General features: G+C 43.7%; 1 protein-coding gene across 1 annotated transcript in view; it reads left to right on the forward strand.

The window, feature by feature from the left end:
- The window catches only part of CRPPA (CDP-L-ribitol pyrophosphorylase A), a 253,771-nt gene that overhangs the window by 5,265 nt on the left and 220,765 nt on the right, over window positions 1-27,741 (forward strand). Inside the window, exons 2-3 of the mRNA XM_004582471.2 lie at window positions 6,349-6,625; window positions 23,397-23,546. Of these exons, the coding sequence (XP_004582528.1) occupies window positions 6,349-6,625; window positions 23,397-23,546 (427 nt within the window). The remainder of the gene's footprint in view (window positions 1-6,348; window positions 6,626-23,396; window positions 23,547-27,741) is intronic.

Below are 27,741 nucleotides of genomic sequence, written 5' to 3' on the forward strand. Positions count from 1 at the left end.
TCTTCAGAGTTGCTGTTGGCTAGAGCCTGGGGAACCACTAGCAATTTAGTAAACATATTGAAAGGATATTCGAATGGCTATTTTATGGTGAAGGATATCTCATCCTCTTCTCTCCTGTTAATTCTTCTGTATGATGGAAGAAAATGGCGGCATGATCTCCTGCCAGGTTGCTTTTAGCTGAATTTCTCGTAGAACAGCTCAGGGGACAGGCTATTGATCTCTTGTGCCATGGGAAGACTCTGCCCCTGGCAGGTTGATTAGCCTTCTCTTTCTAACAGAAAAGTCAGAGTGAACAATGTGTTAATAAATAAACACAATATGTGAATGATTTTAGTAACTTTCTATACAGTTTATGGCAAGCTTCTTTTTTGTTTTTTGGTTAAGATTGAATTGATGTGAGAGGCTGAGTGACACAGGGAGAGATACAGAGACAGGTCTCCTTCCATCCATCTGCTGGTTCACATCTCAGATGGCTGCGGTAGCCAGGGCTGAGTCGAGCTGAAGCCAGGAGCCAGGAACTCGAGACCTTGTCTCCCATGTGGGTTGCAGGAGCCCAAACACTTGGGCCGTATTCTCCTGCTTTCCTGGGCGTATCAGGAGGGAGCTGGATTGAAAGGGGAGTAGCTGAGACTTGAAGCAGCTCTGCCATGGGATGGTGGTATTTCAGACACCTTAACCCACTATGCTGTAAAACTGGCTCCCAAGAGCAATTTTTGTGGCTACCTGTTCAAGTAGTTTCTTGTCTATTGATTTAACAGACACTGACCTGTAATCTAATACCAGGAATTTGCGTTCTTTGTTCATCATCGTCTTAGTGTCCAATGCTGGGAAATACCACCTTGCTGCCTCTGAGTGTCTCGGTGCACAAGGGGATGAATACCAATTTTTGCTTGAGTTATTAGAAACCAGAAGACATCTGAGCGTGTGGCGACAGTTGCAGCCGTGTCACGGGTTCCTACTCAGAGGTGATGGTGGCAGAATGGCAGAACAGTGGAGGGGAGACCTCACGCTCTGCCTGGCTGAGACGGTGTCCGTGTAAACGTGTGAGCGCTGAGGCAGGCTGTGCTCCCAGCCTGCTCCGTTTGCTTTCTGTGGTATGGGCCTGGGGCGATCATGGCCTCAGTGTTCTCATTTGTGAAAATGGGTTGATAAGAATGACTTGCCTACCCTCCTAGAGCTGATGGGGATCCTGGGTGGAATGGTGCAGGTGGACTGCCCGCCACGATCCATAGCACCTGGGAAGCATTCCGTCCTTCTTAGCTGTCGTCTGATTGCTGCCTCTGGAAGCTTGGTGTGTGTGGGTTCTGGGTGCAGTCCTTGCTGCCTGCATGCTGGCTGCCCAGGAGCGGAGCCGGATAAACATAAGGAACGTCCGGTGTTTGTCCTCTGGAACGTGAGGCAGTGTGGCAGATGCTGTGTCTAGAGGGGCAGTCACGGAGAGCTTCCTGGAGGGGGCCACTTCTGAAGTGAGACCTGAACACTGAGAAGGCATGGAAGTGTGCTGGGTGATGGGGCGACAAGAGGCCAGTACAAGGACTATTGGAGAGGCAAAGAAAGCAGCATGGCCGTGCTCCTTTCCTCCTCTCCAGAAACAGCTGTGTCTGAGAGGGGCTGGCCAGGGACTGGTGATGGGCAGGAAGCAGGCAGAGGTCAAGTCCCCAACAACCTCGTGCTCCGCCAGCAGGGCGGCCCTCCCTGTTGGTCTTGGGAAGGACTGCGTGGAGCAGAGAGGAACGACTGGCTTGGGACCAGATGAGAAGGAGTGGCAGCAAGGAGACAGGTGCTGTGACTTCTGGGAGGTGGGTGGGAGTCATGGCTGTGACCTCGGCTAGAACTTTGGAAAGTTGCATGTGAGAGGGGCTTAGCACTGTCAGCCGAGAGTGACACGAACTCCAGAAGTGTCAGTACAGCTCAAGCTCTGTAGGTATCCAGTCTGCAGTGGAAGGGGTAAGGGATGGGCTACAAAGCCAACCAGCCTGTACATAGTCCTGTTCCAGAATCTTCCTTGTTCCTTGTTCAGCTTGTTACAGACTGGCTTTGGGCTGCTTGTGAATAACATTGCTTTGTTTCTGCTGCTTCGTGTTTCAAATCCTCCCAAGTTGTCTAGCTGAAATAAAATAAGCCTGGGGCAGGTGTTTGGCATGGCAGGTAAGATGCTGCTAGGTATCAGCTCTGCTTCTGGGTGCAGCCAGTGTGAACCTCAGGAGGCCGGGCTGATGCCTCGGGTGCTTGAGCCCCCGCTCCCCGTGTGGGATACCTGGGTCGAGTTACCAGCTCCCAGCTCCAGGCCATTGCAGACATTTGGTGGACTGAACCAGCAGATAAATGATCTTTGTCTCTGTACCTCTCAAGTAAATACGTAAGCATGGGAAGCAAAATGAAATAATCCTGGCCCTCTGAGAGCCTCAAGACCAGGAAATCAGAGTTAGGAAATCAGACTTAGGAAAGAAGAAAATGATCAATAAAACCACACTGCTGGGAAAAGCTATTTACCTTCCTGGCTTTATTATTATTATTATTATTATTATTATTATTATTATTTATTGGTTGCTACGCAGGATAATGAGGAAAGCTTTCTTAATTTTCATGGTGATTGAGACTGTTGTTTTCAGATGTTGCACTGCTCCTGGTAGGTGAGACAGATGTTTATGCAGCCAATGTTTATTGAACGCAACCTAAGAATTAAGTGTAAGGCAATGGGGAAAACAGATGCTGTCCAGTGTGTGGAGCTTATGTTCCAGAAGACGAACTAAAATGGAGAGCTGTGTTAAGGCCAAATGGTGCATGCTGATGCTGTTTTGCTTTAAGTGCTTTTCAGAGTAAGAAGGTGGTACAGAAAAAGTGTACTTGTATGTTCAGATCTCATTCTAGTTTGTTTCCTGTGTTATATGAAGGTCAGTGTTAGCCATACTGCAGTGAAGATCAGAATAGTTGAAACAGACTTAAGACATACTAAGTTCTTAAGTTGATTTACTTTTATGCAAAAGGCAGAATTTACACAGACTGTCTGTCTGCTGGTTTATCCCCCCAAATGGCTGCAGTGGCCGGAGCTAGGTGCTTTATCCAGGTCTCCCATGTGGGTGGCAGGTCCACATCACTCGGGCCATCACCTACTGCTTTTCCGAGTGTATTAGCAAGGAGCTGGATCAGAAGTGGAACAATTGGGGTGAACTTAATCTGATGCTCATATGGGATGCTGGTGTTGTAGGTGGCAGCTTAATCCGTTATGCCACGTGTTAGCTATCAGCTGTTACTATTTTTAAAAGTTTATTTGGAGGGCAGAGTGACAGAAGGAGAGGGGAAGATAGAGACTGCATTCAGGTCTTCTACATGGGGGCAGGACCCAAATTCTTGGGTCATCTTCTGCCTTTCCAGGCGCATTAACAGGAAGGTGGATCAGAAGCGGAGCAGCCAGGATGTCAGTCTGTGCTCTGATGTGGGATGCTGGTGCCCCAAGCGTTGGCTTTAACACACGGTGCTCAGCTGTTTTTTGTCTTGTGTTCCGTGTTACTTGGCGTGTGCTGCCACTCCTGCTGACATGTATAGGTTACCTCCAGGTTCTTTCATTTCCATGTGCAGGCATCATCCATCAGCCAGCTTCTGACTTGCAGTGCCCGGACTGTGGCAGCAGCGTCCTGGCTGGTGTCCCTCTTCCCTTCCTCAATCCACCCATCCATTCCCAGACTTGCTGCAAGACTCGACCTTAGTTTTCACTGGGATGTGGCAAAGATGTGGGCAGAGCTTTGTTTTTTTCCGAGGCCCCAGGGACTAGCCCTTTGCTGCCTTTCCCCTAATTCCAGAGGCCATTCACATTCTTGGGCTTCGGGTGTCTTGTCCTGCTGGTTGCACGCTCTGTCCTCACATCTTCTTGAACTCTTCCTCATGCCTTCACTTTGAGGAACTCCTGCGATGGCCTCCACCTCCTCTAGATCAGCCAGGGTCATCTCCCCACTGTAAAATCCTTCATCTCCAGGCCTGCAGGGTATCACATCCACCTGTTTCAGGGACGAGGAAGTGGGCATCTTTGAGAATCCATTATGTTGCCCACCAAGCCATCTGGAGATTAAAAGGAGTATAAAATGCAGTCACCTATTTAATTAAAGGCTACTGATAATTGCCTTTACAGATTTCTGAATTTAGAATAAGATTTAAATTCCTAAAATAATGTGGGAGGCTATGTGGCTTGGTCATGTGCTGGTCTAAATATCATCTCCTACTTGCCCAGGGCTCTTCACTTTGTCCCAGCCTGATGCTCTTGCTGTGACCTCTGGTCTGAATGGCCTTCTCTCCTTACTTCCCCACCACTATGGTCCACTGCGGAGCTCTCCTTAGGTGATGCTTTTGCCGCTCTCTGTACTGGTCAGGTCTTCCCTGTACTCACACCTGGCTGGTAGCTGCATATTGGTGCATGCATTTAAATCTAAGCACTGGATTGTGGCTTGATGGGTGCATGTATTAACTCTGTAACAGGACCCAATGGTGGCTTGTGGTCATCGATGTATAAGTATATATTTGCGTCACTGTATAAGCATATGGTTATTGCTTCTCTTAGCTGTTGAGTGGTGCATGTATTCAAGTCCTACCGCAACTCTGAAGACAGTGACTTTCTGTTTTATTTCATCTCCCATGGTAGTTGTGGATTTGGTGCTAAACAAATATTAGACATGGATTTAAACAGGAAGGCAGTTCTCCTGTGGAGTGTTTCTTGGTTTTATTCATCAGTGTAGCAGCAAAGCCACTGAAGAGTAGGGCGCTGAGTTCAAAGATGGGGTTGCTGAGTAACAGAGCGCCAAGCCTGTTCATTATTGGGGCATGCGCCTTCACTTTCCAGGAGAGAAAATCCTGGAAGGATGTTTATCACTCGGCCCCTTCTAGGACCCTAACTCTCGTTAGGAGATATTACATGACGTTTTTAAGGAAGACGTTTTATTTGAGGGGAAAAGTGATGGATGTCCTTACTCCACAAATGCCTGTCTTGATACTGGGGAACTCAGGATCTTCCACATGGAACTCGGGCTCGCCCGTCACCTCCTGACTTTGCAGTGCGTTTGCCGGAAATTGAAATCAGGCATGGAGTTTGGGAATTGAGCCAGGCTCTCCCACATGAGGTGCGGATGTTCCAAGTGAGGAATTCACAAATGCACTGAAAGCCCACCCTTCCATCACAGCCTTCCAATGACCATGAGGAGGTGGTCCTGGTGGAGATCCCTTGGAGCCTTTCAGTGGCATTTACCCAGTGCTGACGTCACGGTGTGGAGAGGTGGTCCTGGTGGAGGTCCCTTGGAGCCTGCCAGTAGTATTCGCCCAGTGCTGATGTCATGGTGCGGGAGGGTGGTCCTGCTGGAGGTCCGTTGCTGGCAGACCCTTGTGCCTGCAGTGATGCTGGCCCCTGTCCGCCCTAGCCTTGGAGGGAGGTCAACTGCACTGCCGTGATGCAGCAGTCCCTTGGGGGTGTGCACTGGTAGCCTCCCAGAGTGCCAACTACATCCTTCTGTGATGAACTGTTTTCCAGCAGGAAAGACTGTTGTATGCTTTGTAAATGACAGAATGTATCTACGGTGTGTATTGTACAGTGGACTAGGTATATACAGTTTCATTAAATTCTGTGGGTTCTCACATTGTGCTTCAATCTATTTGCACAAATTTAAAGTGGTTTTCCCAGCATAAGTACATGTGGACGTAGGTGGGGTTGATGTGTTGTCGGTTATCTGATTTCATTGGTGTTCACATGGTTGGTTGCCAGCTTAGCTGAACACACTTCTGCCAGGAGAAGCCACCTTTTTTTTTTTTAAAGATTTTATTTTCATTACAAAGTCAGATATACTGAGAGGAGGAGAGATAGAGAGGAAGTGGAGCTGCCGGGATTAGAACCAGCCGCCATATGGGATCAAGGCGAGGACCTTAGCCACTAGGCCACGCTGCCGAGCCCGAGAAGCCACCTTTTGGAATGCAAAAGTGCTTGACTAGCTCTTATCCCAGTGAAGGAAAAATATTTGCAAAAATATGGATTCAAAAGCACATGCTTCTTTTAGTCTATGCCCAAACATCCTGCTACTGTCTAACGTGAGTGATGGGAAACATCTGAAAGCATACCCCAAGCTCTGTGCATGGGTCCTATGCTAGGTGCTATGAAATGCCCCCTATGTGAATAGAAAGCGCTGTCTCTTGCTAATTGTTTCCCACCAGCCTCATCACTTGACCCCCTTGAAGTGCACTTAGCTGATTGTCTACCACTGTTCCATCTCCCTGTATGCATATTAAGAATGCATTCACTGTAATTGAACTTTGTCGCAGGCCCCTGTTGTCTAAGGTCCACTTGTGAGAACCATGTGGGTGCTTGCTTTCCAGGGCACGTTGGGTAAAGGACATTGTTGTGGTGGTGACTGCAGAGAACCGGGGAGCCATGGAGAGCATCATACGGAAGTACCAGCATGCTCGTGTCTCGTTGGCGGAGGCTGGGGTGACTCGGCACAGGTCCATCTTCAATGGGCTCAAAGCCCTGGCGGGCGACAAGCCTGGCTGTGAACTCCCCAAGCCGGAAGTGGTGATCATCCATGACGCCGTCAGGCCATTCATGGACGAAGACGTCCTTCTTCAAGTTGTCCTGGCTGCGAAGGAACATGGGGTAAGTGACGTGCACTCCCGAGCATGAGTAAAATGACGCATTTGGTGAATTTTGATAGAATTATGTTTAAATGGCACATTGTGTTTTACAGGGAGCTGGAAGAACAAAAGGCTTTTCAGGAACTTCATATGGTATTCTAGATGGAAATGGGTCTGGGATTTGTTTTGTGTCACTGATCACAGTATAATATGTGCCATTGACAGAGGAATGCAGGGCTGGTGTCCCTGGAGTCGGGACACCAATGGAATGTTAATGAAACTTCTTTCCACAGCTACGTAAAAAAGGCCAGACGGGTCTCAAAGTGTAGAAAGTACAGTCAACATAGGTCCAGCTCATTGTGCTCAATTTCATATTTTTGGTTTTCCTAGGAGTAACCTATTTCCTAGCAGGCATACAAGATTTTGCACTTCTTAGAGTGACTCTTTTTGTTTTTAAAGATTTATTTTATGCTTATTTGAAAGGCAGAGTTAGAGAGTAGAGGCAGAGATCCTCCATGTGTTGGTTCACTCTCCAAGGGCCACATCGCCACAGCGGAGCTGATTCAGAGCCAGGAGCTTCTAGGTCTCCCATGTGGGTGCAGGGGCCCAACAGTTGGGGCTGTCCTTCTCTGACTTCCCAGGTCATAAATGGAGAGCTGGGTCGCAATGTTGCTTTTGAGATGTCTGGTAGCCAGTAAAATGGAATTGAATCTGCCCTTTTTCTCAGAAGGTTCGGGATTTCCTTTTCATGGGTAGTGTTCGGTCTCCATGGTGTTCCTACATACACATTTCTTTTTCCCCCTTCATTTGTAAATACTGTAATTTATGAACATTGATTCATACTTTTTATTCTAGAAATTTCTGAATTATCTGATTAAATATTCTTTGCCTCATCACTCTTACAGATTAGTTTTTGTCTTTTTAATGGGCCCTCAGTTCTTTTATATTTTGAAACTGTTTCTTTTTGGAGATTGATTATTTAAAAAGGTGCAGTTACAGATAGAGGGAGGGAGAGCGAGCGAGCTTTTATCTACTGGTTTGTGAGAGCAAGTAAGCTATCAGAGAGGGCTTTCCTTTACCGGTTCACTCCCCACATGGTGCTGCGCTAGGCCAAGCCAGAGCTAGAAGCTGCTTCTGGGTCTCCCATGTGGGAGCAGGGGCCCAAGTACTTGGCCATCCTCTGCTGCTTTCTCAGGCACATTAGCAGGGACCTGGATTGGAAATGGAGCAGCTGGGACTTGAACTGGTGCTCATGTGAGATGCCATCAGTGTAGGCAGTGGATTAAGCCACAATGCCACCATGCCAGTCACACCTTTAAAAAAATTTTTTAAAGATCTGTGTATTTGAAAGTCGGCATTACAGAGAGAGGAGGAGAGAGGGACACAGAGAGAATCTTCCATTGATGACTCATTCCCTGTATGGCTGTAACTGCTAGGAGAGGAAGATTGGATTCAATGACCAATGTTTGAGTCAGTCATGTCTGCATAATGGAATCCCATTAAAAACTGTGGACTCTAAAGGTCAAGGAAGTTCCCTGGTTTGAAGTTTCCAGTTGGGAGGGTATGGCCTGATTCTGTGGAGAATGAATGAGCCCGGGAATTCTGCATTCCAGACCCTATGGGTCCCTTCAGTTAATGACTGGTATTCCGTATCCTTGAATACAACTGTGAGGGTGTCACTCTTTATTTTTTGGTCTTGCACATTATCCTATCCAAGCAGGGGCCCTGGGGAGCCCAGGGCTGGCATTTTGCTGGGAATGGGGCCTTTTAAAATGCTTTTTAAACTATGGATTTCTATTGATTTTTATGTAGACGATTAGGGTACAAAGGGTCAAGGACTACAGAACAGTGGGTGAGACCCTTGTTTCCAAGTTCTCCTTTTTTTTTTCCTTCTTGCATCTGGGGGAAGAGGTTACAAAGGGTCAAGGGCTACAGGAAAGTGAGTGAGACCATTGCTTCCACATTCTCTTGCTGGGTCAGTTCTGTTTAAAACCCTGTCTTCTGTGCGAATCAGTGAGTGTTGGAGCCCATCCCGAGCCTGCCCACCACACACTCAGCCTTTATGCAAACCAGTGGGAACTGCTGCCTAATGGGAGCGACCCGTAAGAACCCCCACCAGGTCCACTCCCTGCCCTGGTTCCCATGCTTGCCAGTATGTACAGCAGACTGGTCTAGTCTGTCCCACATTACTTTCAGCTCTTATACATGCAAATAGGCACCGAAGCTCAGTTCAACTCAATCAGGCCCACTATCCAGCTCACATACCTGCTGGTGGGTGCCACTCTCTATATAGCCATGCTTGCCCCAGTTCTGGTTCTCATGTTCACCAGTCAGAGTGGCAACCCAAGAGAGAAGTGTCACTGTTACCCTGATGGGCCCACTCCCACTCTGGACCTTACCACCTCCTGGTGGTTCTGTAGTTTAATTTGACAGAATTTGCACTCCCCACCCTCTTGCCAGCATCTGCTAGCTGATGCTGCAGCAAAGCCCAAACAACCCACACCCACTCTGACTTGTGCAGGCACCAGTAGAAGTCAGCCCAGCCTGGCTTTCTCCTGATCCAGCTCACATGCAGGCCAACAGATGTTGTGGCCCTGCTCGGCCTGGTCTGCCCCCATGCCAACTCATGTTCTCCAGTGGGAGTGGTAGCTCAGCAGGGTGAATCGGGTTAAACCCTGGTGACTGCAGGATTGGCTGGTATCACAGCACACCTTGTGAAATTTGACAGGGTGACCTAGCTCTTCCTCCTTGTAGCTCTCTTATCATGGCTTCCAAGGTGTGATGCCCAGTGACTCTTGCTTGCCGGTTATCTTTTTGACTGTTACTGCATTTGATTGCATGCCCCCTTCTCATCATTTCGGTGGTTCCCTTAACTTGCTTCTTTTACTGCAAAACACACTCACTCGGGATCCAGGTCATGCCCACATTGGTTTGTTTTATCAATTTTAAAATTTGACTTCTGGGGCTATGCAGTGTATTGAGAAACAGAAGGAGTGGTAGAATATTACGGAAGACTTAAAACCAACAGTTTATTAGCCATAATTTCTTCTGTGAAAGGAATCCATTTCTGTGGCAAGTATTTTCAACTGGTTTTCAGTTAAACATTTGAGTCATTAACACCATTTCTAAAAAGCAGTGATATTTACATAAATAACTGCATTGTTTGACGTATATGAATGTGTGTGTGATCTCTGGATTGGGCAACATTGCCGTAATCAGCAATGATAATGGCACTTTGGAAATACATACTTGCCGATTGCCCAGTTTCACAATTTTGTGCCTTGTATTCTGTGCATATATTTCACTGTAGGGATGGAAATAATTTGGCAGCTGTTTCACTCTGCATTAGAAAATTTGACGTTTAGTGGAGCTAACCATGGCTGACCTCACTTGATGGTGGTCAGTGCACTGATGTCGGAGTTTGCGCAGAGCAAAATGCTTGAGCCCTAGGTCATCGGGACTCATATTGATATCTGTTAGAGAGGATCTTTGGTACTGACTGAAATGTCAGGTCTAAAAAGTCTTTTTATTTGTGAGAACAGTGAGTTGTGATCTATGTATTTAGCAGGACCATTAGCTTTACTGTGATAAACATTTAAATGTCCAGCTTAAGTATGGAGCTAGGTCCAGACCGAAAAGGAGGGAAGCCACAGTTGATCTGTCTTTGATGCTGGAGAAGCCCTTTGGGGGAAAACTTTCATTATTTAAAATGGCTTCCACTTGCATTTCTGGTCTATTTTCTTCAAATAAAGTTGGGGAGAAAGTAGATCAAGGACAGAAGAGTGTATCTTGGTGAAGGTAAAATAAGTTCACAATACCCAGTGTAATACAGTGCTGATCATGTTAGAATTGAGGGAATTCTAGTTCTAAGGCAGTACTTTCATTTCCAGAAGTTAAGTTTAGCATGTAAAAGCGGAAACTTCCCTATTTTTTTTTTTTTTTTGCTGAATATCTACTTTTAATGGTGCTTCTCATGGGCGTGCTGTACTTTGAACATCTCTATTTCAGTATTGAATAAATGATCTAGTCTTCGATTTATTTGTCAAGCAGAGGAGATTGGAAGTATTCTGTAAAAATGTGAAGTACTCGGAATTGCATAATTGCCAGTGATTTGCTTTGAAGCTGCTGTTTTGTAAACAACTACTAAAGTGGTCTTTCCATGGAGATATCTCCATTGGCTGCAGTTGCCATGGTTGGGCTGGAGGGTTCTGTTGCACGCAGGCATAATTAGCTTGAACGCAGATGCCCGAGGAGGGATACATGTTGGCACCTGCTGTGTGGATGAATCTTCAGTGTTCAAGTTTTGCTTTTAAAAGTAAACAGAGGTGAGGTTCCCTCTGCATTTGATGCCTATTTGTCACGACTCCCATGCATTGACATGTGGAATTACTTGGGTAGATTAGCCTGGGAGGCAGGCAGTCCCTGTGAGCTGAGCAGTTCAGCTGCCGTTCGGGGTTTAGGGAGCTAATACTCCAGGAGCCGGCTGCGTTTCCTAGCCTGGGTGTGATGCCTGCCTCCCGTAACAGGCCAGATTCTGGAGACAACTAAGTGATGTCGTCTCTGATTTTGATCATGCAGCTTCAGCAACCATGATCCAACTAGGGTGTCTGTTACAGAGCGGAGGTCAGTTGGACATCACTCCCTGGTCCAGGCCTGTGTCTTCTGTATGTGCTTATCCCAGACTGCTGTTGAGTGGCCGCTACTGACGAACAAGGTCAGGGAAGGCATTGCTTGACTGGTTACTTGCCCTGGACCTTTGCCCGAGGCTGGCTGCCCCTGTGGGTTCTGTGTCCTCTTCACACTGCACTCACTTGCAGTTGATCTTGGAGCTTTCACGGACAAGAACACGAGAGTTCTTGGCACCTGCCAGTCCTCCCCTCTTGATGTCTCACTTAAGGAGAGTTCCTGCTCCCCAGAAGTTTTTCTGCCCATGTGCATTTTTGAAGATTTCTTTAAAATGTGTTTTTTAATTTAAAAAACGGAGTGACACACAGAGGGAGGTCTTCCATCCATTGAATCATTCCCCAAATGACTGCAATAGCTGGGGCTGGGTCAGGCCAAAGCCAGGAACCTGTAGGCTTAATCTGGGTCTCCCACATGGGTAGCAGGGACCCAGACCCTTGGTGGTCATCTCCTGCCTTCCTGGGCTTATTAGCAGAGACTGGAATCTGAACTCAAACTGATGGGTCCAGTGCAGGCTGCTGGCATCACAGGCAGCGTTTTCAACCGCTGTGTCCCAGCAGCTGCTGTTTTCTGTGCAGAAGCTGAAGGCACGCAGAGTGCTCTGGATACCCCTGGGTGCTCGTCAGGTGGGATACCACGTGCAGCATCATTGGACCTTTGACTTTGGAGCTGTGTCCCCACGCCCAACCTTATCTAACCTCCCAGTGCTAAACCTGCCCTGAACTTCACTTTGATTGTTCTCTTGCTTTCCTGTTTGTGTGAAATGTATCCTTGAATCATATATCAATTGCGTTCATTTGATTTTTTTTTGGCTACTTACATTCTGCATGTGTTTCGGACAACCTGTGGCTTTTGCTCAGTATTTGGGGACGCTTCCTCATGTATGTCAGAGCAGTCCTCTCTCATAATCCTCTGTATTCCTCAGTGTGTTTGCTTTTATAGACGACACTAGTTTTTCTCCCTGCTGCCTGCTTATGTGAGCATGGTTGGTATCAATGTTCTATGTGTCTTCCGGTGTGCAGGGACTACTCTAGGTGACATCTGCAGGTCGTCACCTTCACCAGAGGGGGCCGAACTCATTTCCAAACATGATCAAGTTTCTCTCCCATCAGCGGTGATTAGAACATGTGTCCAGGCTTCCCTAGGTCCTAACTAGCACTATCCTATTGGACCTATTCCTAAACTAGTTGGTAGGAATGCTTTAATTATGACTTACATTAATAGATTGGTTGTCTTGTCATCTACTGATGGGCTTTAAATGTTTATGTTGAAATGCCCATGTGAGGGCTGGATGTTTTGTGCACTGCTTAAGGGAGTCCTTGGACCACCATACATCCCATATTTAGGTGCTTTGCTTGAAGTCCTGGCTCTGCATGCTGCTAATGGGCACCCTGGGAGGTAGCAAATAAGTCTGTGGGTCTCTGCCACCCACATGGGGGAGGAGAATTGAGTTTCAGGCTCCTGGCATCTAAGTGGCCCAGTCCTGCAGGATTTGGGCAGTGGACCAGCATTAGGGAAACCTGTGTTTCTTTAACTTTCTATTATAATGGATATAAATGAATAAATAAAAGCTTGAAAATAATGACCACAGAAATTTTTTCTCCTGTTTGTAAAATACTGACTTATAGGAGTTTTTTTCTAAATAGATGCTGTGTACTAGTAGTTGGCTAGTTGTATCCTATGTTTTATAAATATTTTCCCTCAGATAAAAATGTATACAATGGTATTTTGTGATAAATGAGAATTCATTCTGATACAACCCAAATTACAATTTTTCTTATTTGTAGTGCTTTTTAAATTTTAAAGATTTTTCTTTTAATTGGAAAGTAAGATTTACAGAAAGGAAAGAAAAAAATCTGGTTCATTTTCCAAGTGGTTGTAATGGCCAGAGCTTAGCCGATCCAAAGCTAAGAGCTAGGAGCCTCCTCCAGGTCTCCCATGCAGGTGCAGGCTCCCAAGGCTTTGGGGAACCCTTGACTGCTTTCCCAGGCCACAAGCAGGGAGCTGGATGGGAAGTGGGACAGCCTGGACAAGAACTGGCTCCCGTATGGGATCCCTGGCACTTGCAAGGCAAGGACTTTAGCCACTAGGCTACCACATTGGGTCTTTGCTTTTTAAATTTAAGATACTTTTTCATACACTTAGGTCATGCAACTATTCACCAGTATTTACTATGCTTTGGTGTCAGCTCCTATTTCTAATTTTTGAAGAAATCTCAATTTTTTTCTCTACAGTGGCTGTACTAATTTACATTCGCAACAACTTAAGTGCTTCTACAGCATTCATCTGTCCACATTCTTACTAGAATCTCTAACTGTCTTGGTGTTTAGCCATTCTTGCAGGGGTAAGGTGATATCTCATTGTGGCTTGGCTTTGCATTTCTCTGATGGCTTGTGATGTAGAGCCCGTTTTCCTTTATTTGTTGGCCATTTGCATTTCTTTTGAGAACTGTTGAAATCCTATGCCTGTTTCTCGGTTGCATTGGTTGTTTTGCAAGTGGCTGATATTTTCATATTACTTTTTTCTGAAGGGGTAATTGAAGAAATTAAAGTAAAAACATTTCTTGAAATATATGAAATTGAAAACATATCAAAACCTGTGGAGTACAACAAAAGAAATGGAGAGTTCATAGCCTTGTGCTAACATTAAAGTAAGAGTAATGTCTCAAAGATTTAATGATGACTTAGAAAAACAAGAATCTACCGAACCTCAGATCAGCAGGAGGCAAGAAATACCAAGGATCAGAGCAGAAATAAACAAAATTAAAAGGAATACAAAATATCAATAAAAAGCTGCCTTTTAAAAGAAGACAGATAAAAAGATCTCTAACCAGACTAACAAAGAAATTCAAATAAATAAAAATTAGAGGTGAAATGGATGCATAACTGACACCACTATTGAAATAAAAAGGATCACAAGAAATTGCTATGAAGAACTAAATGCTAATAAACTGGGAAATCTCAAAGAAGTGAATAAATCCCTGGATTTTATGTAACTTACCGAGAGTAAAACACAGATGATATAGCTAAGTTAAACATACCCATAACAAGCAATGAGATTGAAGCAGTAATCAACAGTGTTCATTCAAGGAAAAGTTTGGCACCTGTTGGCTTTACTACTGAACTCTGCAAAACATTAAAAGCGGAAGTATCTCCAAGTGCTATTTGAGCTGTCCCAAAATGTTGAATACGATGGAACTCTGCCGGTTTCTCAAGGCCAGCATTTGATACCAAATCCAAGCAAAGACAATATGGAAAGAAAACTACAGATTTTTATCCTTCATGAACATAGATGCAAAGATTCTTACTACAACAGCAAATGGAGTCTAAAACCACATCAGAAAGTATACAGTCACAATGAAGTAGGAATTATCCATGAAACGCGATGGTGGTCCTACAGTTACAGTCGGTGAATGTCATAAATGACATCAATGGAATGAAGAACAAAAGCTATATGGTCATCTCGGATGCAGAGAGCATCTGAGATTCCTAACCCTTCACGGTAAATCCCCGCTACAGATTATGTATTGATGAAATATTCCTGAATGTTACTGTTTTATGTTGTAGGTCACCAGCCAGTATCACACTGAATGGTGGAAATGTATAAGCATTTTCCCTCAGGTCTGAACAAGAGAAAGAGGTTATGTTTTGCCACACTTACTCAGCATAGTATTCGAAGTGTTAGCAGGAGCAGTTAGAGAGGAGAGAGAAATCAGGGGCATCGAATTGGAAATACGGAAGTCAAATTATCCCTGTTTGCAGACGACGTGATGCTGTGCATCGGAAAACCTAAACACTCCACTGAAAAGCTGGATGAGCTAGACCACTGCAGGGAAGAACCCAGGACTGCTGCTGCCTGGCTACACTGCTGAGATGGACTGTCTCCACATGAATGATATACACTGTGAGCTTCTGAGGAGCTTCACATATTTGATCAGCTCTTCTGTTTGGGAAATGGCCGTCATGCACTTGTTCTTCTAGAGGATGTGATCAATACTGAGATAATACAGTTAGAACTGCTGTATACGGATATTCCTTTCTCAAAATATGAAAACATTCCAGCTGAACGGGACCTACAATAAAACACATGGTTGAAACTTCTAATGTAAACAATAAGCAGCTCAGGTGAACATGTCAGGTGACATGGTTACAAAATGGCACACATGAAGCTTGTCATTGCTTATGTGTTACAGAGCCAGGCTGCTTCTGTCCAAACGCTCTCATCAACAGCATGTGACTTGTTCTGGACTCGGCTGACAGTCTTCAGAAACTGCTTCACTGGAAAGTACCCTTAGGACATACAAATACAACTAGGTGACACTGGATGATGCCTCTGTGTGGTCTGTCTCATGGCAACTCAGATTTACAAGTTCTGCACTTGTTTACTGGAGCAAGAGCTTCATGTCAGGCTCACATCTTGGTGATGTGGAGACGGTGGTTGCAGAGTGAACAATCCAGGGCTGTAGTGTCCCATAGAGCACTATGCAGGGAAGGAAATACTCGGACCCTGCTGTCGGGTACTGAGCCACTAAGGCACACGTGCCTCTTTAGTCCTTGAACTGTTGCCAACTGATTTTTCAGCACTTGGACTTGCTCTAATTGCAGGGATGTTGACTGGTCCTCTGGAAGGTGATTGGAAGGTTTTAGGCTGAGGACAGCCATACTACCTTGAACAGTGCTTTTTCTATTGCTTTACAAAGAACAAGAGTGAAGGGTAGACCACCTAGGAGGGTTAGCCTGAGCGAGCGAGTGGCTTGCACCCAGACTGTGACAGTGAAGATGATGATAAATGGGATGATTTGGGATATTTCAAAGTTGACAGGGCTTAAGGATGGATTAGCTATGGAATATGAGGGTGGGAGAGACTTCCAAGATAGCATTCCTGGTTTGGGTCGAAAGAGCTGGGAGAGTAGAGTTGCTATGTGCAGGTGAAGTGTGTCACAGCAGGTTTGGGGTGTGGGGAGTGAGGAAAGCCAAACCTTTTGATTTCATTAAGCTGTAGCTGAGCTGTGTATTTTGCACTGAGTAGAAAGATTCAATGGACATTTATGTATGTGAGTAAGAGTTCAAGAGAAAGTGAGGGGCTAAGTAGATCTAGGTTTGAGGAACCACATGCTAAGTCATGTGATTTTTTTTTTTTTTTGAGCTCATCTATGCAATGAGTACAGACAGAAGTTGTCTGAGGCTGAAGTTCTGGAACATCTTTTAATAATTTGTGAAAATGAGGGTCTAGAATTTATTGCGGGAAGGAAATGAGAGGGGTAACGGAAAATGGTTTCTGAAGGCCAAGTGAACTTTCAAGACAGTAAGAACTGTTGCTTGGATTTGGCAATATGGGGTCAACCATAGCCTTGCCAACTGTGTTCTTGTTTAGATAAAATCTAAATTGAAGCGGATTTTGGAGAATGTGAGAGGAGCAGGGAATTGGAGCAGGGAATTGGAGCTGTACTGTAGGACAGGTAATTCAAAGAATCTATCTTTTTACTTGAGTGAAGACATTAGCTGTTAGCTAGAGTGAGTGGTCAAAGGGGACAGATTTGGTGGCGAGACGTCGGGACCTCACTGCATGCTGGTGGGGATAGTTCTGTGTGGGGGTGAAAATGGAGGGGCGGGCAGGGGAGGATGATTGGTGCAGGAAACTGTCAGCACTTGAGTGGGAATGAGTAACACCAACGTGAGTGGAGATGTGTCCCTCAGAACTGGAAAACCCATCGTTTTCAGAGCACAGGGCTTGAAGCTCTTTGATGCTGTTGTGAATTTTTTCCCCTTAATTTCATGTTGGAGTTCTTACTTGCTAGTATGGAGAAATACATTGGGTTTTTGCATATTGAGCTTTTTCTTTGTATCTGCTAAATGTGCATATTATTAGTTCTTGGGTGAATTCGTAAGGATTTTCTTACCTATTCAAGATCATGCTGTCTGTACACAGGGACAGTTTTATTTCCTTTTTTATATTACATGTTTTTCCCTAAGTATCATTCACTATCTGCGTTTTTTTGGTGAATTGGTGTTGGTTTTTATCAAACAAGTTTCTGCATCTATTGAAGCATACTCTTTTTTTTTTGTAGTAATGTGATATATTACATTAGTGTGTGTGTGTATGAGAATAGAACCAATCCAGTGTGCCTTTGGATAACTCCCATACAGTATTGCTGTGTAAATTAGGTTTGTAAATATGATGCTCCCTAATGATAAGGTTATGTCTTAAACCCATTGTAAGTTGAAAATATTCTACTTGGAAATACCTTTAATATGTCTAACCTACTGGCCATCATAGGTCAGCAATGGGGCAGGCTCTGGGTGCCAGCTGCTTACCCTCTTGTTCTGTGCCTGCACTGGCTGACATCAGGAGCGGGTGTCTTGTCTAAACAATCTCTCGGTGGCCTGGGAAAGATCAATAATCACATCTTGAAGCAGTTTCTACTGAAGATGTGCCACTTTCCCACTGTCTTCAAGTTAAAAACTTGTAAGTAGATCTATTGTTAGTTGGAGACCATCTGCCCTTGCGGAGGACTTGTGTCTTTTCATAGGATCACTGGACCTGTATTTTTCTCACCTTATTGAAATCTTTCTCGCCTTATTGAAATCTTTATTTTGTTTTGGTGTTATGGTAAAACTCAGAATGAGTCAATAAATGTTCTGTATTTTATTTCTTGGGAAAAGTCTGTAAATTTTAGATATAATTAGCCAGTAAAGCCATCTGGCTTTTCTTTGTGGGAAGTTTTAGAAGTTCTGAGTTTGGTTTGCTTTTTTCTGATGGGTTAGACTTTCTACTCTTGAGTCGGTTTGGAAAGTTGGTATCTTTCTAGGAATTTGTCCATTTCATTGATTTTCTCTTTTCAGTTGTTGAAGTATAGTTATTCATGGTTTAAAAAATGCGAAATATCTACTTTCATTCCAAATATATTGAGTCTGTTTTTTGTTACTCTAATTATCATTACGCTTTACCTTCTCAAGCAGCTATCTTTTATTTATTCCTTATATTTTAAAGTGAGAATGTTCTTTGTTTATGATTGTAACTTTTCCTCTGAGGATTGCTTTTGCTGTGTCCCATGCGTTACTTGTAATGCTGTATTGCTATTCATCTTGATGTATATTCAAATTCCCTGTTATTGCTTTACTCATTGTTTTTTTAGTCTTATTCAATTTCCGTGTATGTGAAATTCCCACCTGTCTTTCTGCTGTAGTTACATTCTCATTAGAATCAAGGGAAATTGTTTAGTAAGATTTTAGCTCTTTAAAATGTATTGAATCTGTTTTTGTCTTGGCATATAACCTGTCCTAGAGGATGTTTTCATTGGAAAAACAGATTTTCTTCTTCTCTCTGTGAATCTGCCTTTTCAATGAAAATGGATGAGACAAAGATCTTCTGTCTGCTGGTCACTCCTCAAGTGGCCACAGTGGCTGGAGCTGAGATGATATGAAGCCAGGAGCTAGGAGCCACGAGCTTCTTCTGGGTCTCCCACACGGATGGAGGGTCCCAAAGCTTTGGGCCATCCTCTACTGCTTTCCCAGGCCACAAGTGGAAAGCTGGATGGGAATTGGAGTAGCTAGGACACAAACTGGCATCCACATGGGATCCTGGAGCTTGCAGGGTGAGTACCTAGTCACGGACCCACATTGTGCTGGGTCCTAAATCTTTTGTTTATATGGTAATTGGCCTGGTTGTTCTATTTATGGAAAGTGAGATGTTGATTCATTTCTTATTGTTTCCCCATTCATTCAGTCAGTTTGGCTTGATACATTTTGGGGATTGTTGTTAGTGGGATATGTTTAAGCAATCAGGAAGTTGAGAATCATTTTCATTGTGAAGTGATCCTAATTGAGCTCTACTACATTTATATTTCTAACATGAATTTTTGTGTAGCAATTTGAAGTTACATTATAGTTCATATTTGTATGTTATGTCTCTTTGCAACCTATCTGTCTCTTTCTGAATTCTGGTTCCTTATGAACACCAGCTTGTAGTTGGAGTTCGATTCCTTTCTGCCCGTTTTGGGAGTGTTTTTGTTAAGTGTTGCCTTTTCAGTATGTTGTACCCATGTGAGCCCATCCAGAGGAGTGACTTGCGCTGGTCAGATATGGAAGTCCTTCACTGCTGGCTGTGGAGAGTGGGCTCAGGCACAAAAACCTCTGCACGCTGAAGTTCAAAGTAGCAGGGTCCATAGAGGCAAAACCCACAAGCTGGAAGAGGCCCCGGGGACTGAGTCAAAGTACCGAGCCGACGCAGAACTGCCTGTGTTGTAGCAGGTGAAACACATCTTTGTCCTAGTCATGCCTGAACGTCGCTTCAGGGGTCGAGCATTCTCACCAAGCAGGATATGGTGTTCTCAGCCGGGTTACAGTGTCATGGAGTAGAGCTGGACATGGAGACTTTGATGTCAAGCCTGTTGTCTCTTTATTAATTAACAATATGCCTGTTTAAAGCCATTTTGGCAAAATATTTTGAAAACAGCTAATATAACGAGAAATACACATTTATATGGCATTTTTACATTTGGTTATTACCTTCTGGCATACTTTTTTTTCATGTAGAGCAGAATGGTCCATCTCAGGTCAATTTCTATCAGATTGAGGAACGTTTATTAAATTTGCTGTTGAAGAATTCTGTTTTGTCTGAAATTTTTAAAAAAATTTTAATGTGGGTTTATTTTAAAAATATTAACTTTCCAATTTTTTTTTTTCTGGATATAAAATCTTTGGATCTTTAAAAAATCTAGCAGTGACTGTGCACTTACTGCGTCCTAGATTTCAGTACTTCGAGGAGCTGTCCTGGGCTCATCTTACCAGAGTTCCCTTGCTAATACTTTGAAGATTACTTCGTTTGTCTTTGGCTTCCACAACTTCTAATGTGTCTGGGTGTGGATTTTGTTGTGTTTATTCTCTTTAGAATTTTCTGAGTTTGAGTTGGTGGGCTAATATTTTTTTTCCATAACTTTGCAAAGTTTTCAGTCATAATCTGTCTTGTGATTTTTTTTTTTCCCTGCTGCTTTCCTTTGGGTATCACTGATGCAAAATTGTCTTATACTGTATTTGTTCCCTCTCCCCCTGCCCATTTCTCTCTGTCTTGGCTTGTAATGTTGCTATCGATCTCACTTTCAGTTTGTTAGTATTTCTTCTGTTCCATCCTATTACTGAGTTCCTTTAGCAAGTTGTTCATTTTAGTTATATGCCTTTTCAACTCTAGAATTTGTTTTAAACAACTACCTTCTTAATATGGGTAATATGAAAAACTCCCTCCCCATGCATAGACATCTTTTGGTTGTCTGCAAAAAAAATTTTTTTCTAAATCTCTGAAAATTGCTTGTTTCGGTAGTATATTTTGTCAAGTTCTGGATACTCTTGTTTTTTCTCCTACCTTTGCAGGATTGGTTATTGTGGTTGCTCATTTAATTGTCTGTGACTAGCTGGTCTCTTTTTGTGGAGTGCTTTTTCCCCTGCCCAGTCAAGATTGTGATGTCATTTGCAGAGTGTGGAGAGCCAGCTAGGATGGCCTTAGCCTTAGCAGGGCTCTCGGTCTCATTCCCTCATGTCTCTGGTATAGCCTAGGCCTCTGCTGCTACGACACCTGGTTGTTAACTTGCCCTCATTGCCCGCTACTTGTTCAACTTTATTTCATTTCAAAGAGTTATTTTTATTTGAAAGGCAGAGTTACAGAGGAAGAAACAGAGGATTTTGCATCTGCTGGTTCACTCCCCAGGTGGCCGCAATGGCTGGAGTGGAGCTGATCCAAAGCCAGGAGCCTCTTCCAGATCTTCCGTGTAGATGCAGTGGTCCCGGGATTTGAGCCATTCTCTACTGCTTTCCCAGGCCATAAACAGGGAGCTGGATGGGAAGTGGAACAAGCCAGGACTAGGACCTGTGCTCATATGGGATGCTGGTGCTGTAGGTGGAGGATTAGCCTTTGGAGACACTGCACTTGGCTCCAACAGATTCCTGCTAATTGTTTACATTCTCTCCTCTTTCTTTCTCAGTGGGGGGAGGGGACACACTTGGGCTTGAACTTTGTCCTGCCTGGTTTCACATGCACTGAGTCTTTCCCGGCACCCCTGCTTTAGAGCTGTGGGCGTTTGTGGAGCACTGCTGATGCTCTTGGTTGGGGCTGGCAGGGACTACCTCAAGGCCATGCTCTTCCTTTTGTCATTTGTCTTGTGGCATGGAGACCCTTGCTCTTAAAGGCAAATCAAAGGTCATGTACTTCTGGTTCTGCCCTGAGGACATGCGCTGCTATAGTGAAAGCTATTTGGAAGAGGGAGCCTTGGCTTCAAGATCACTCTCACCTGCATTTGAGCCTCTGTGTTGTGGTGTCGAGACAGATATGATAGCCTGGCACTTGGCCCCTGTCTCCTGGAGTGTGGGGGAGAGGAACCTCCTCCTGGTGCCCACACCCGCCCTGGGTAGGGCTCAGTCACTGAGCTGGGGGAGAGATGAAAGGAGAAACAGAGCATGACTCAAGGACCGCAGACACTTCCTGCTCTTCCCAAGGTTTAGCAGATTTTCTTGAATAAATATTTCTTCACTTGCTAAATGCCCTGGGGGTAATATTCAGAGACTTCAAATAGTTGTTTCCAAAATGTTTTCCAAGTTGTTTTGCTGGGGAGTCTCTGGAGTTCTTCTTATAGTTGTCTTGGATATTTTTCATGTTGCTTTTTAAATATTTTTTTTCCCCTTCAACATATGGCAGACAGTCCCAGTAGAACCTAAAAGAGGTTTCCATGGAGATTTAACATTTTTCTTAAAAAGCAGTATTCCGTGCACTTGGATAGCCTACATCCCTTCTCAAGTGTTAGCGTCCTGAAGCAAAGACCCTGATGTAAAGCACTGATGGCTCAAGTCGCTTTGTCCCTGCCACCTGTCTGACAGACCTGGATTGAGTGCTGGACTCGTGGTTTGGGCCTAACCTGATCCCAGCTGTTGCAAGCATACGGGGAGCGAAGCAGTGCATGGGAGTTCTGTCTGTTTCTATCACTATCTTTACCATTTCAATGAAATGAAAAATGAAAACAGGAGAAGCAGTGCACATGTGTGCACTGGCCTTTCTCTCCTTGTAAGCCCTGCTGAGAGAAGGCAGACGTGCTGGTCTGCTGCCGTCCAGGGATCCTGCTTGCGTGTGGACACCCCTCCTCCCGGACCACCCCCGGCTGGCTCCTCCTTTCGGCTTTCATGTCTAGGCTCCCAGTTTGCACTCGAGGCACTGGAAGTGGTGACACAACTTGTCAACCGTCTCCTTGGCTGGTACATCACTCTTTGATTCCCAGCCAATCCGTCGGCTTTTGTAAACCCGATTGTGGGTTGTCTCTCTAGCTCTGATAGATGTTGGTCCCCTCAAGACCACACTTGTTCTATTTGTTATTTCTACAGGCTGAAAAATCTGTGTCTCCATTGTGTGGGGAAAGGACTGGTTAGACTTAGCAAGACAAAGTTGGTTAGCTGCCTACCATAGAACCATCTTTTAAGGTGACCTCACCTTTTGTGGTGACCTTCAAGGCTGCATTGTCGTGGGAATGTATGGAAGACCATGGGAAACAGCAGCAAACAGGAGCATCTTTTTATTATGGTTAGGGATGTTCATCAGTTATCCAGTAGTTTCTTCACAGTGGTTGAAATCAATGGATATTTTGTTTGAAAATAACTTTTTTTTTTAAAAAAACAGGAATTCAAGCAGGATGTAACTTGTTTGGGAATCTCATTTTTGGAGTTTTGGGGAGATTATTTAATTCTATAATTACCTGAGTGAATAATCTGGAAGGCACAGTACTGAGTAAATCTTAATTTGAAATCTTAATTATTTCACATCTGGCTTTCTCATCATCCCTCCCCCCAACTGTATCTTGGTGTCCTTTTTTTTTCTATTGGATCCTGCAGGTCTGTGATAGAAAGGATTTGAAGCTACAATGAAAAAAATAATAGCAATTTCTTCCTCTTAGTGTGTGGAATGGTAATACTGTGACATCAATTTTTTTTTTTAACCTGGAATACTGATTTGATTTGTAAGGTGTACACACACAAGTCCAAAACTCTGTTTTGGGAACATGTGGAATTTCGAGTTTCACTCTGACCTGCTCTGAGGGATGAGATAATGATGCCATTTGCCTCTTTCCTGTTCTTCAGGCAGCAGGAGCCATGCGACCTCTGGTCTCCACCATCATCCGTGCCTCTGCGGATGGGTGCCTGGACCATTCGCTGGAGCGCGCCGCACACCGAGCGAGTGAGATGCCGCAGGCGTTTCTGTTTGATGTGATCTACAAAGCCTACCAGCAGGTAAGCGCGGTGGCTGCTAAGGAAAGCCCTTCTTCAGTCAGATCTCGGGGTTCTCCGAGCGCTCCACTTGGAGAACTTGGAGAGCACAGTAAATTGATTATTGCAGTAAAGTCGGAAGTTCATCCCGTTTATCTAAAAGCAGAGAGGAGGAGAAGGAGAGGGAGGAGAGACTGAAATTATCTGCCTTCCTTTCTGCTGGCTCATTCCCCAAATAATGGCCACAGCAATTGAGGTTGGATCAGACTGAGGTCAGGAGCCTGGAATTCCATCTTGTTCCCACATAGATGGTAGGGGACCAAGTACATGGGCCATCCTCTGTTGCTTTCTCAGGCATGTTAGCAGGGAACTGGAAGGGAAATAGATGATATGGGACGCTGGTGTTGCTGGCGATGGCACAACCCCACTGCACCATGACACCGGCCCCTTGCTACAGCCCTTTTCATGTGCTCCTCCTTCCCTGAAGTGCCTTGGAAAAGCACATCATCCTCCAGCAGTGAAATTACTGCACATGCCTGCAGTGTTTCTGCCTAGAGAATACTGTAAGGGTCCTGGTGCCCAAGGTATCTGTTCGGATTGGACACACACAACCAGTCTGTGACTATCACAGATAAAGCTTTTGGGTGCTCAGAAGGCCAGCAGGTGTGCAGTTGAAATTCTGGTATTTCTGTAAACGGCCTAGGCACAGCAAGCCTGCTTTCTCATTGAAGCCCTGGTGTTGGCCGAAGGGCCTAACTTGCAGGCAGGTCTGTTCAATGTTGGCAGTCTTCTTCCCACTGAGACACTTGCTAACTAGAATTTGAGCTAAAGGTAAGTACTTTTTTTTTTAATAATTGATGTTTCAATTAATGCAGGCTATTGGATTATCTTCGCATCTGCGTGTATGTTGTAGAAACACTTTGCCTTCTATAATCTTACTGCCATTTTTGTGAGGAGTCGGTACTTGGATGTTAGGTATTGAGTCTTCCCAGTGACATAGAACTTAGAGAAAATGATTAGATTCTTGTCTGACACTACAAAATCGGTAACAAGTTTGAAATCGATGATCTTAGAGGGTGAGGTAATGGTATTGTGAATATTGTCATTCATACGAGGGACATAGTGAGGATGGATCTGTATAGAGGGTAGTTAAGCTCATACATGCGTTTGCTGGGATGGCGCATGTGTTCGTTCCGTAGCTAACTCCACTAGGTACTATTTCAAAGTGAGATCAGTTATGCAGAATAGAAACCCACTTAATGATTAGAACAGTCTGCAGAAGTTGGCATCTTGTTCAAATGATTTGAAGCTCAAAAACTTACCTTTAGTATTTAGTCATTAATCATACATAAATTATGCCATTCAAACTGTCTTTGAGTTTTGAATCCTCATATTTTATAGACAAAAGCTTGCTGAACTAGACCACCATTAGCCACATTTCTGAGTTTAAGAATTTGTTAGTTTTATCTATGGATTGATTTTTGGGTTGCCTAGTCTGTCCTACTGGTTGACATGTCTATTCTTGTGCCAGTACCTAGCTGTTTGGAGTACAAGTGCTCTGTGTTATGTCTTGAGGTCAGGTGTTGTGTGATGCTCCCAGCTATCTTATTTATTATGATTGTATTAGTTCCTTGGGGTCTTATGATTCCATATGAGTTTTAGGGTTATTTCTTTCTTAGACGAATATCTTTAGTATTTTGATTCAGACCACATTGACTCTCTGAATTGCTTCATAGTATGCACATCTTGATGATGCTAGTTCTAGCAATTCATAAACATGGAAGATTTTTCATCTTATTTTCCTCTATCTTCTATTTCTTTCCTCAACATCTTGCAATTTTCATTGTAGAGAGCTTTTACATCTTTGAATGGATTTATCCTGAGGTATATGTGTGTGTGTGTATAGATATATCTATTTATAGCTATTATGAAAACTGATATTACATGGTTTTTTCAGTTGTACCATTGTTTATAGAAAGGCTATTGGTTTTTGAATGTTGATTTTATATCTGGCAACTGTGTTATGAATTACAGTAATCTCTTAGCAGAGTCTTTTGGTTTCACTATGTAAAGGATCAGACCATCTGCAAACTGGGATAATTTGACTTCCTGCTTTCCTATTTGTATCCCTTTGATTTCTTTTTCTTGTCTTATGGCTCTGGCTAAATCAACTTCCATGCCTCTCTCTCTGCAATAAACTAATCTTTGACAAGTCAGAATCACTCTGGAGAAAGGATGTGCTCTTCAACAGAGTTGGGAAAATTGGATTGCTGTATGCAGAAGTATAAAATTATAAACTTTTAAAAGTATTAAATTTTCTAATTTAGACCTCACACACAAATCAACTCACAATGGATCAGGGATCTGAATCCAAACCTGAAGCCAATCATCAGATAAGCAGAGGAAAACACAGGGGAAACACTGTGAGGCAATGGAATAGGTAAAGACTTCTTGAATCAGACCCCAGGAGCACAGGCAATAAAGGCAAAAGAGATGAATGGGATTGTACCAAGCTAAGAAGTTTCTGTACAGCAAAAGAAACCAGTAGAATGGGAGAACTTATTTGCAAACTATCATCTGATAAAGGATTAATAGCCATTATATATAAAAGGAGGTAAAGAAACTTAATAATCCAGTCCAGAAAGGGGCTGAAAGATGTGAACAGGCATTTTTCAAAGGCAACAGACACTCGAAGAAGCTCGAGACCACTAGACACTCAGGGAAATGTGAATAAAAGCCGCAGAGAGAGGTCTTACCTCACCCTGGTTAGAATTGGTTGTCATCCCCAAATCAAAAACTAACATACTGGTGAGGATGTGGTGGGAATGTGAACTTGTACAACCATTATAGAGGACAATTTGGAGATTTCTCAGAGATCTAAAAGTGGATCTATTCTATGATCCAGTCATTCTGTTCCTGGGAATTTACCCAAAGGAAATGAAGTAAGCGTATGGAAGACTTACCTGTAAGCTTGGTTTATAGCAGCGAAACCACAATAGCTAAGGTGTTGAATCAACCCGGATGTCTCTCGACTGATGGGATAGAGAAAATGGAGCACTTTTAAAAAGCTATGCCTGAGTTGAAACTTTTGGGTTTTTTGGATTAAAATGTGTTTTCATTTAATTTCATTTTTCCTAGGGACTTTGAAGTAGGTACATATATATGACATCACTGCCAATTATTATATGAGCAGCTTTGTATTGGATAATATAGTTGAACATAATCACATACAGTTCTAAATATAAGCACATACACTTCTAAACCCTTTCTAAAACCTTTGAGAAATTAATCAGAACAATTACATGCACACCAGATATGTATAGATTTGACGGTTTGCTGCTTTATTAGAAGTACTAATTATTGTAAATGCTAATTCCCCTCAGCCTTTATTTCTAGGAATCATTGGTAGATATTTGAAAGGGTTAGTAGGAGTTATGTCATTGTAGACCTTTTACTGACTATGCAAATGTTCATGTCAGTGTTAGTGATATACTGATAGAAACTCATGTTAACTGCCTATGCATGCGTTTCTCCATTCTATGTCTAGATGTGTGTTAGTACCCACATAGCAGAAAAACGGGTTGTGTGTATGAACAGTGAAGAGTTATTAGTGCCAAGGACTGGGTTAATAATTAAAATCATTAACATGTGTAAGTGTGAGATATACTTAGCATGCATAAACACTTGGTACTTGTCTTTGATTGGTTTTGGAGTCTCCTTGTAAGTGGGTGCCTGTCTTTGATTGGTTTTGGGGTTTCCTTGTAAGTGGGTGCCTGTCTTTGGTTTTGGAGTTTCCTTGTAAGTGGGTGCTTGTCTTTGATTGGTTTTGGGGTTTCCTTGTAAGTGGGTGCTTGTCTTTGATTGGTTTTGGGGCTTCCTTGTAAGTGGGTACTTGTAAGTGGGTACTTGTTTGTTCCATTGTCCTGCTGAAATGATTCCCCTTAACCACTGGGAATTCTTAATGACACGTTTGGCAAAGATTTCTAAGGAAAAGAAAATTTGCTTTAAAGAACAAAAAATTCTGCAGTGAAAATTACACTGTCCCCAGGAACATGGAAAGCCTAGTATCATCCAGAACATTCTTATTCAAACATGAAATTTCTCCTGAGTTGTTTCAAGAGAAGTAATAGATTCTCCACACAGAGAAGCTTTCAAATTATGTAACCACAGTCCTTGAGAAGATTGGTGTGGTGGTCACAGCACCATCTGTGACTCATTG

This window comes from Ochotona princeps, chromosome 20, assembly GCF_030435755.1.
Source record: "Ochotona princeps isolate mOchPri1 chromosome 20, mOchPri1.hap1, whole genome shotgun sequence".
Classification (NCBI taxonomy): domain Eukaryota; kingdom Metazoa; phylum Chordata; class Mammalia; order Lagomorpha; family Ochotonidae; genus Ochotona; species Ochotona princeps.